Source organism: Rhea pennata, chromosome 14 (genome assembly GCF_028389875.1).
Source record: "Rhea pennata isolate bPtePen1 chromosome 14, bPtePen1.pri, whole genome shotgun sequence".
NCBI classification, from domain to species: domain Eukaryota; kingdom Metazoa; phylum Chordata; class Aves; order Rheiformes; family Rheidae; genus Rhea; species Rhea pennata.
In genome coordinates this window covers 9,767,260-9,777,933 of record NC_084676.1, presented here as the reverse complement: position 1 = coordinate 9,777,933, position 10,674 = coordinate 9,767,260, and the positions used below count along the sequence as shown (strand labels likewise).

General features: G+C 44.3%; 1 protein-coding gene across 1 annotated transcript; it reads left to right on the top strand.

The window, feature by feature from the left end:
* The first annotated feature begins 664 nt into the window (after positions 1-664).
* LOC134147003 (E3 ubiquitin/ISG15 ligase TRIM25-like) lies at positions 665-6,425 on the top strand. The gene is made up of 5 exons (XM_062587702.1): positions 665-1,282; positions 3,066-3,161; positions 4,526-4,759; positions 4,897-4,919; positions 6,281-6,425. Exons 1-5 carry the CDS (start codon positions 665-667, stop codon positions 6,423-6,425), a joined length of 1,116 nt encoding a protein of 371 aa, XP_062443686.1.
* Positions 6,426-10,674: the final 4,249 nt, after the last annotated feature.

The window sequence follows — 10,674 nt, the reverse complement described above, 5'->3', positions numbered from 1 at the left end:
CCGCATTAAAGGGGTAGTCCTGTCCTACAGGCCCTTTCAGAGAGGCTTTGCCAGTGCCCCCATTCCCTTGTCAGCTGGATGAAGGTAGAAGACCAGCCTCAGCAAGTCCTGATACGCTTTTACAGTGCCTTCTCTCTATTTTACCTTTGGGGGAGCATTTGTAACTGCTGTGGAGAAGGGCAAGAAAAGGGCCAAACAACGGAAAGTGCTATCTTATCTCAACCAGGCCTCATAACGTTCTCCACTGCTTTTCTCTTAACTTTGCTCCCCTTGGCCTGGAATGGAGGATGTTACGAGGAGGCGTAGGGCAAATTTTCAGTCTTTTTCCGTGTCTGTAAACGCCTCCCTAGCACCACCCTGCTCCCACCAGTGTGTTGGGGGGCTCACACACAGAGTGGCAGTGCCTCAACAGTGCCCGTTAAGCTGCAGAAATCCCTTAGCAAGTGATAGTAAAAGCTAAAAGTGGCTGCTGAGGCCTGGAGAAGGTGTTTACAAGTCAGACAGGAGGAAACAGCAACTCTCCATTTTCCTTCTTGTCACGAGGGACGGAGGAAGGAGGGAGGCCCTGCAGCCTCCGGGCTGGGTCTGTGTGCCTGGCAGAAAGCCACAGGCTTTTCTTCAGTTTCGTTTCTTGCAGACTAGCTAAAGTGTCATTGCTGCAGCCATGGCGAAAGCAAAGGAAGAATTTGAGGAGGTTTCTAGCCTGGAGGATGAACTCAGCTGTCCCATCTGCCTATGCTTGTACACAAACCCAGTGTCACTGAGCTGTGGTCACAGCTTCTGCAAGCAGTGCATCCAAAAGGCTCTCAGTGCCCAGCAGCAATCCAAGGCCTCTTACTCCTGCCCAATGTGTAAGATCCAGCTAGGGCCCATCCTGGAGCTGCAGAAGAATTTCCAGCTGTGCAGCATCGTGAAGGCCTTTCTGGCCACCACTTCCAAAGGAAAACAGGGCAAGAGCTCTCCAGAAGACGAGGAGAGGGTTCCCTGTGATTTTTGCCTTGATCAACCCCAGCCATCAGTGAAAACCTGCCTCACCTGTGACTCATCTTTGTGCCAGGCCCACCTGAACAAGCACAACGCCAGGGCTTCACAGAAGGACCATGTCCTGCTGGAGGCTGCTGTGGGCTGCTCTGCAGAGGAGAGGAAGTGTCGGCAGCACGGCAGGCTGCTGGAGTGCTGCTGCGAGGATGACAGGGAGTATGTCTGCGTACTGTGCTGCATTGCGGGGTCCCACAAGGGCCACAGCATCGTCACCCTCAAGGAGGTCCACGACAAAGAGCTTGTAAGGGGCTTTCCGAGCGGGGCTTGCCCGCAGCTCCCGGCAAAGGGCTGCAGGGGAGAGGAGGTACCAGGGGGTGGGGGAAGGCTTTCACGCAGAAATTGGGGAGGAGGGCAGTGCTGCGGAGGGCTTCGGCCTTCGCCCCAGCAGCGAGTGGCCCGTTGCGGTGGGGTTTGCCTTTCCTGCTGTCTGTGGGTTGCCGCAGCAGCCTCACCCGTGAGGCTGAAGAGCAGAGGAAAGCCTTGGGGCTGCCTGGGACAAGGGTGGGAAAAGCCCGTAACGCCAGCAGCGTGCAGGGTCGCGCAGCGCTTGGGCGAGCGCGCGTGAGAGCAGGCAGAGGCGCGGGCCCCTTTCCGCCGCTGCCGCCGAAGCGCGCGCCGGTCCCGCGCGGCTCGCCGGGGCCCTCCCCGCCCGTCCGGCTGCCTGCGGGCCCGAGGAGGTTTCTCGCCCTGCGGAGCCTTTGTGAACCTTGTTGCCCTCTACAGACCCCTGGGTTAGGAAACAGGTTTCCCCCCTCGGGGCGCTCCCCTGGAAACACCCCGGCTCCCTCCCCGCGGGCCTGGCGCCCCTGGAGCGCCTGCGCTCCTCCTGCGATCCCGGCCGCTGGCCTCCAAACGCGCCGCGGGCGGCGAGGCCGGGGGGAGAAGAGCCACCTCGGGGGATCCTAGTGCAGGAAGCGTCCTTGGGGGTTACCCGTTCCGCAAACTAACTCTCTCCCCCAAGGTAGACACAAAATATTAGGGGCCCCTGAATGGAAGTAGTCTGTGTTGCAAAATAGTCATTTCTTGTGTCCCTGGAGCTGGTAAAAGAGCAACACTGTCCGGTTTCCGAGGTGCCACCTCCATGAGTGAGCTGAGATCTCGAGAAGCGGCGGTATTTGTCTTTCAGAAAATTCTACTAATAGCTGAGGAAATCAGGAATGCGGCTGTCCAGGAGGAAACATGAAAGGGGTTTGGTGCAAGGAACTAATCGAAACTGATTCGCTTTTATTTTTTCAAAAGTTAACACTTTCAAGCTGTGACAAATATCTCGCAGAAAACCTAAGCTTTCTTGCATCGTTTTTATTAAATGGGCAGAGGAAATTGGAATGTGGCAGCTGTGCGTCAGATATTCCCGGTGCTAAAACACTGCTGAAGGCAGATGAGGGGTAACCAGTCCCAAACATGCCTCAGCCCAATCAATAATATTTGTAGATTATTTAATTCCCGAAGAATGAAGTTTAAGATACCTTCTGAAAGGTGCTGTCATTTATTAGAATAACATTCAATGGCTGCGATACTCATTAAAATAAACAGCTGTGTGACTCAAGTACGAATGTTAGGCTGATCTTATAAAAAGATGGTTGCTTATCTTATCTTCAGTTCCCACAAATGATGACAGTTGTGAAAACTAAGGATCTGGATGGCATTAGGCACAGGTGGAGATATTGGCAGAACCAGAGCTGTAACAGATGAAATGGAATTTCTTCACTCATTTATGTAATTATTATGCATAAACATAATTTATTTAAAGTGAAACCTATTTATTTATTAGCCTACTTCTTCCTAAGTTAAACATTAAAATTAAGCATTGACTTTACACCAGTTTTCCAGTTATGCCCTATCTTTATGAGGAGGCAAGTAAACACAATTGATATAGGCCTCTCTGTGAAGAAATCAATGCTTATGACAGCAGCTAGGCAGCTCACGCGTGCCATTTCATCAGCTCCTCAAACTGCCAGTCTGTTTTAAAGTGACCTATGCTGCTTCGCCATTATAAATGTTAATGCTGTCTTTCCTTCTGCTAGGGTGTTCTTTCTCACACTGTGAAACAGATGCAGGAAAATGAAAGTGCTCTAATTAACGCCTTGGAGGAACTGCAGAAAAGTGAGAATCAGCTCAAGGTTTGTGCCCAAGTCGCACTGAATTCAGAGCATCTTCCTTCATGATTTATAAGAAATAAATGATGGTAACTAAAACAGGATCTTCTTCAGCAAGATGTTCCAGGAGATGCAGCTGTAAAGATACTCTAATACTAACTAAAATAACAGGCATGCCCTAGTACAGGGCCTAACAGCTGCCCGTGGTCACGGCAGTGCTGTCTGGCAGCAGTTTCAAGCTGGGGTCGCACAGTGCCACCGTGGCAGTCTGTGCGGGAGGACAGCCTGCCCTGGTGAGCCTGCCGAGCTGCAGACAACCCCGCTGCAGTGCTGGGCACTGCCTGTGAGAGCTGAGCCCAGGTGCTCAAGCCCCTCGTGTCCACTGTACCTAAAGGGGAAGCATACGAGGGAGAGCCGGAGCCTGAACCCAAATTTCCTAGTGCCAGGAGCCAGCTGGCTCCCTGTGATGCGAGCTGGACTGAGGACCACCATGGCATGGTGTGGAGGACTGGGGCATTTGGGCTTGGCCTGGGCCGATGGGAAGGATGTGGCCCGTGCTGCCTTCCTCATCCCCCTTCAGACCACTGGGGAACAAATAAATCCTCTGCAATTCTACTTTATTTCAATAAGGGGTTATTCAAGTCTCAGGATCTGGTTTGGCTCACTTATAATACTTAATTCATCCTTGCAGATGATCCTTATAAAAAGTACTATTATTATTAAATCTTATTATTAATATATATTATTATTAAATAGGTAAAGTGAGGAAGAGAGAAATTTCTGGGCTAGAACAATGGCTGATTCAGGAAGAAAATTCAGGTGTCCTCTTGATCCTTTTTGGACTATATATGCAGTCAACTATTAGAGAATTGGATGAGCAGAAAGAGATACGAGTGTTTTCCACATTTTGTACTGTAAGAAACTAGCAGAATTCAAGTTCTCTCCTGGCATCCCAGTATAGCTACACAGAAGGAAAAAGATGGTAAATTCTAAGATTTAATGTGGTTGCATGAACGAGGCTGCAGACCTGGTAGACTTCCAGTCATGTGCAAGCCACACTTTGTACATATCATTATGCATTTTAAAACTTTTCTTCCTGTTAATAAAAGCACCTTGAGTGTACAAGTGGGGTTTTTGCTGTGAATGAATGCAATTCTCGTATTGCTAGCTGAATTTTATTTTTATCTGTGTTTTTTTTTTTTTTGTTACCATAGCAGGAAAATTTTCATAAACCACTGTTTAATCAGATGCCCTAACAAATGCTTATTGTCTGCTTCATTCTAAATGCAATGCAAAGGATATATACAATCCTAATTAACAAACAGGCAGACTAAGCTGAATTGTTGAGTTTCTGAGTCAGTCCATCACTTTCATATCTGTTCTTTTAGACTAACACGAAAACAGTGACTTCTCAGCTGGTGAAGCTGTTTGAAGAGATCAGGGTAGAGGTAAATCGAAAAGAGCAGCAGATCCTGAGTGACATCCAATCCAATGAGAAAAAACAATTGGCAGGCATTACCAAACTGAAGAAGAAAATGGAACAGAAGAGAGATGAGGCTGCACAGCATCTTCAGACTTTACAGAAGATGAGAGAGCAACCAGATGCTTTCCTCTTCCTCAAAGTACGTAGCAGCATTCCACTTTTTCTCATTGATACATGAGTTTCTCAGCTGGCTGCCCTTTCTGACCATCACACTAACAATTTATTTTCATTTTTCTTTTTTTTTTTTCTTTTTGTTTTGGGCAATTCTCTTTGCAGGAATTTAAATTGGCACAGGATAGGTAAGTTCCACATGAAAACATTTATTTTCTTCTTTAATAAAATATGGCATTGATAATTGAGGAGCTAAAACCACTGTCTGTGTCCCTCCATCCTCACGTGCTGCAAAGCTGTTTCTTATTCTGGCTGAGTTAGAGTGCACCATGTCCACACAATTAATCACATGCAGAATCACAGAATGGTTGAGACTGGAAGGGATCTCTGGATAACATCTAGTCCAACCACCCTACTCAAGCAGGATCACCTAGAGCATGTTGCACAGGATTGTGTCCAGGTGGGTTTTGAGTATTTCCAGAGAAGGAGACTCCACAACATCTCTGGGATATGATAATGGAGACATGATTGCCTATCATTCCAGTGGTCCCTTTTAGTTTGTTTCCTTGGCAGCTACATGTTTATTCAGATCTGATGAAAACCACTGACACTTATTAGCACTAAGATGTTTTTCCCGGAGATGAACACCATAGGGTTCAGTTACTGAGAAGAACATGCTCACTAGATGTGTGCTTGTGACACTACTGCACTTAAGTCACAGTGTACAGCTTTTTGCTGCAGAGGTATCTAGCTCATTTTCCCATGGATTTTTGGTTCTATTTGTGGATGGGCTTAATAGCTTGATGGCTTTCTTATGCCTTCTCTTGCAAGAGATACATTTAATTTATGACTTATCACTTCCTAATTGACACCTGAGTGTCAACTGTAAATCAAAAGTGCAAAACCATGCCAACAATAAGTTAAAGATCATCTACAGGTTATTGCTGCAGCAATAAACCCTTCAGTCACATGAAGGGTTTGCTCTAACATTTAGCTGTATTTTAAGGTGTCATCTTTTTACCTTGTACAAATTAAGGCTGAGTTTGAACCTGGATTGCGAGGATAATTTTGAATCACTATGTACCTAGGGACTGTGCTGGCAGCAGCACAGTTCATTACTCATAGCTGTGCCACAAGTCAAAATTGAGCCTGTGGGATCAAAGTAATTTTCCAGAAGCCTGGACACCATTTAATATGTTTGGCTTTTTTTTTTTTTTTTTTTTTCCTCTCACAACAGTGGTTACTCTGCTTCCAATAATAGTCTGCCTGCAACAGGTAAAACACTATTCACACAAGAATATTTGCAAAATGGCTCCCCTTTCCCATGTTGAGCATTTGAAAGTTCCCATCTAGGTCTAATACGAATTGTCTAATTGTTACTCATAAAGAAGTCTCTTTATGTAAGTTGCAAGTTTTATGTAATACACTATTGTCAAAGCATCTTCCTCTTTATAGAGGCCTTCCTAATTAATTGGACCTGCTTACCATTAGAGTTTAACTGTCTAATGCTAGATGGTTTTCATTGATGAAATGACTGTCCATGTCCTAGGATTGAGAATCAGAATTTCAAGGCTGACAAGATAAAAGTAGTAGTAGCGGAACTGGATCCAGCCAGAATGAAGAAATACAGAAGCCTAATGTCAGACTACATATGTCAGCTGGACTTGCTGATGCAGGAGGTGCACAGTAAGTGATCTGCCCACACCCACATATGGCACACAACTGACTCGCAGCAGAAAATGGCAAGCCATGGACAAGATCCATCCAGTGAACTTTGCTTATATCCTACAATTCTTCCGTACGGGTATGTGTGTGCCCTTGAAGAACCAACTGGTGATTTGAAGTGAGAGTTCAAGTGGGATTTGGGGAGCTGAGAATACAGTATGGGGATAGAAGAGAGAGGAGACTAGAGCAGGGCAAAAAGACCATTTCTGGGAATGAGAAAGGAGGGATCTGCTTCTAACCCACATGAGGCCTGCCTCTTCTCCTTTTATCCTGGTTTTCTGCTCCCAGGATGTTCAGTTATATGATTGAGAAACATCCTCATCATCTGACCACCACCGCAGTCTAGCTATATCCCTATCCTAGCTATATCTCCATAGCCTCAGATCAGACTGGGCCCAAAAGCCTTCTGTGCTGGTTGAGAAGGGCTGGGCTTAACGAGTTCCTCCTAAATGACTCTAAATAAGAGAATCCTTCACATTCTTCCATAGCCAAACTTCTTTTGCAGACAGCATTTCCAAATCTTCCTTATAACTGAGGGCTGAAGCCCACTCCTTCAGCCTCTGTAGAAGGGGATCTGGAGAATTAATGCAATGGCATATGATGCTTGATTCAGTCAGTAATCAGAGGATTGTGACCAGATGCAGCTATTGCTAACCTTATATCAAGAATTTAGTCTCAACTACCTGCCAAAGGCTCCTCACATGCCATCTTCTGCACAGAAAATACGCAACAGAGAAAAAATGTCAGACACAATCCCAGTAGAGCAAAAATAGTTTGCCTAGTGAGCTCACACCAGATGAATCATTTAAAATAAGACCACTTACGATAAAGAAAATAAAACTTGGCACATAAGGAATGAAACTCACTTAACATCACAAATGGCCTTTGGAAAAAAAAACAGCAAATGCATCCAGTCTTCTCAATGACTCACTGTTACAGCAATAGTACTAATGCCTGTGTCAAGTCCAGAGCTTTTCTTTTCATTATTTCCACAGCTTTGGTTTCTTTTGCCTCTTCTGAGGACTAGAAAGTGGAGAATTCTGGCCCTGGAGGAAAGCTGCTGTCTCCACTGCAGGGCCATATCTGGAGGCACAGTACAGCCAATGTACAATGAGCAACAAACACTGCACAGGTACCGTGCTCCAGCATAGCTCCTGGTGGTCTGATTCTGAGTCCATTTCTGCAAGGCAGATGGATTTTTCATCGTTCTGTTTTGCAAGTGTACTGGATTGGAGGGATGGATACAACTCTATTCTGCCACTAGTGGTAATCAATAAATAGCCAATTGTGGGAGTTAAAAATAATAACCTCAGCAAAACCCATCTTAGATTTAGTGCAATGTCTCTCTTCTTGGTTTAAATGGACACACCAAACTGTAATGGATCTGCAGCCTTTGGTCTGCTGCACGCATCAGTTGTCACCATAGCAGAAAGTGTGCGGCCAAATTTTGGGAGCTCAGCAGTAGCTCAAGGTGACTTTGCAAATATTCCCTAATGTTCCAAGCCAGCAGGACACAAAGGACAGCTGCTCTTAACCACTCAGATGAGGCAAAAGAAATGAGCCTGTCCCTCGGCACTTTTATTACCTAGGCTTCTCTCTGTCTGCCAGGTAGTTATTGCTTTCACCCCAGGCAAAGGGACAATGACCAGCCACAGCAGTTTAGTGCTGCTGCTGCAGCTATTACTGAACTGCTGCAAATCAGTACAGGCAGTAAGAGATTAACTCAGAGTATTATTTCAAGTAACTCCATTCCCCTATCTCAGGCATATTCTAAGTTGAGACATAGGAAATGTCAGCACTTCTGTATCCAATTCTGAAACACCAGTTTACCATTTCCCCACTGAAAATTGTGTTACAAAGACATATTCCTGTGCCTCCAGCCATAAGATGTTATAGGAGAACTGGAGTATTACTTTTCCCTCTCTTTAGCAGACTGAAAGAACAACTAGCTGCAGGATGGTGAGCAGTTCCTGCACTCCTGGACAGGGGGTCTCACCAGCATGTTTCTGGATATATGGCTCTCTCCTTGCTAGCAAGCAGCGCTCTCTCTTTTCTTTCTTTCTTTCTTTTTTTTTTTAACACCATTTCTGACACTGTTAGGGCAGCAATGATATTTTCCCCAGGGAGTATGAGGAACTAAATGACTTAATCTTTCCTTTAATGCTAACATTTGGCTCCTATAATTTCTGAGACCCTGCTTAAAAGTTCTATGACCTGTTTAGAGAAGGCTCATCCCAGAAACGGTTCCCATACATGACTAATTCTCGTGAATAGAGTCACATTCATGAGAGGCTGTCAGAAGTGTGAGGACAAGAAGACAGGAAGAAGATATTTCTGGAGCAGGCTGGGTTCAGATTGATCACGTCTTACTGAAGAGCTCTGCAGCCCTCACTAGGCAATTCTAATGCTGCCTTTGAAGCACTCATCACAGATAATACAATATCACAGTAAGATTGAAATGCTTACCACAATAAAACACAGAGTCAGTTTGATTTATTGATGAAAACAAAGATGATAATTGTCTGGATGGAACTTGCTTAGCAGCTAATTTGGATGGGAAAGTGTACATTGCTCTTCACTGCTAGGCTTATTGGACTAGAATTTGTGGCTGATTCAAAAATTTGCCAAAATAGAGCAAAAGGAGGTAGCTCTATTGTAGGATAAATTAATGTGGTCCAGAAGATAAGGACTTTGTAATTGCTGCTATATAGCAAAAGTAAAGGATTTCATTTTGGGTAGATTGGAAAATATATATTTTTTAATATTGCCGTAGGCTTACAGAGCTTTTGGATGAAAAGTAATATCTAGGAATGTAGATTTTCTGAGTTAAGATACTAAGCCAACAGTGCAGTTCTCTTTCCCCATACATTTGGCCTGCAATAGTATTAGCAAAGATATACTTCTCTGAATTTGAGACTAGTCATATTTTTGATATTGCATATAATGACCTTGGGGTGGTAAAGACACACAAAAGATTAGATGAAACCAATGTAAGAAAATATATTAGAGTCCAATGATTATTTAACTAAGCCTTCTATCTTGCAGGAGTAAGTTCAAAATTTTAACAGCTAGTTAGCTTTTGATTCTAGGACACAATATTGGACTATGGCATATATTGAAGAGCGTAATAATTCTGTACAGATACTTGTATAGAACACTCGCTTACTTGTTATCAATACAACTGTGAGATATGTAGTCATGAGATATGCACAGAGCTTATTTCCTTTTGGTATCTTTATGGCTAAAGTATTTTGATTACCTAAGGACTCTGATTCATTGCAGCTTTGATTATTTATTATGCTCTTTTCCCTTTACCTGCTTCATTTTTATTTGGCATTTGTCTCATCTTTGATAGAAATCTTTAAAGGGCAGAGAGTGATCTACTTGATTTTATGGTTCTTTCTTGCTTCTGCCAAGCATTGCATGATGTGGCTGAATCTATAATCAAATGCATAAATAAAATACTTTTCAAAAGCTAGGACATGCATCTTTCTACTTAGTCTGATAGATTTTCAAAATAAGGCAGACATGCCATATCTAGACCTTTATGTGTCCGGCATTGGGGTCTTCTATGACCAGCAGGTTAAACATCAAACTCCAGAGGTATCACTTTGATTTTGCACACAGGAAAATATGGGATATCTTGAGGAAAAATGCTGTAAGTCCTCTGGCAGCTCCCCAACATGGCTCAAGTTCAAGAAGCTCAGGGTAGCTTAAAGTTTCTTCTGTTTTGTCCTTATTTTTCTTTACATTAACGCTTAGTAAAATGCCATCAGTATGGCTGCATTCAGTGAATGCTGAATTAAAGAGTGTATCTGCAGCAAAAGAGTTCCATGCTTGAGAGCCTAGAGACCCATGACCAAACACTGGGATTTTGGTATGTAGTCTCTTCATTTCAGCTCTTGGTGCTTAATCAGGTGCTTAATCAGCACAAGACCATGCTGCTAGTCCTCCCCCTAGTTTGGCTAGAACCTTATAGCTTTCTCATTATAAGAACCTCCTGGAAATTAATAGAGTACAATTTGACATGTTTGCCTGATGGAGTCCCCTCACTAGAGGCAGGGCAGTGTCTCCTGAACCAGTGCTCACTGTCTGTGCAATCAGGCAGCAACAGGAGAGGAGAGGTTGAGCCCTGCTACTGGAATTTCCCACTCACTGCTACATTAATCAGATCCATCAAGCTAGTGGTGAAGGAAAAGCAAGGACTCACCAAAGAGA

Coding starts and splice junctions, on each gene's coding strand:
- LOC134147003 (XM_062587702.1), top strand. CDS start 665: ATGGCGAAAGCAAAGGAAGAATTTGAGGAGGTTTCTAGCCTGGAGGAT. Junction 4,760..4,896: donor ATGCTTTCCTCTTCCTCAAA/GTACGTAGCAGC, acceptor TTCTCTTTGCAG/GAATTTAAATTGGCACAGGA. Junction 4,920..6,280: donor TTTAAATTGGCACAGGATAG/GTAAGTTCCACA, acceptor TCCATGTCCTAG/GATTGAGAATCAGAATTTCA.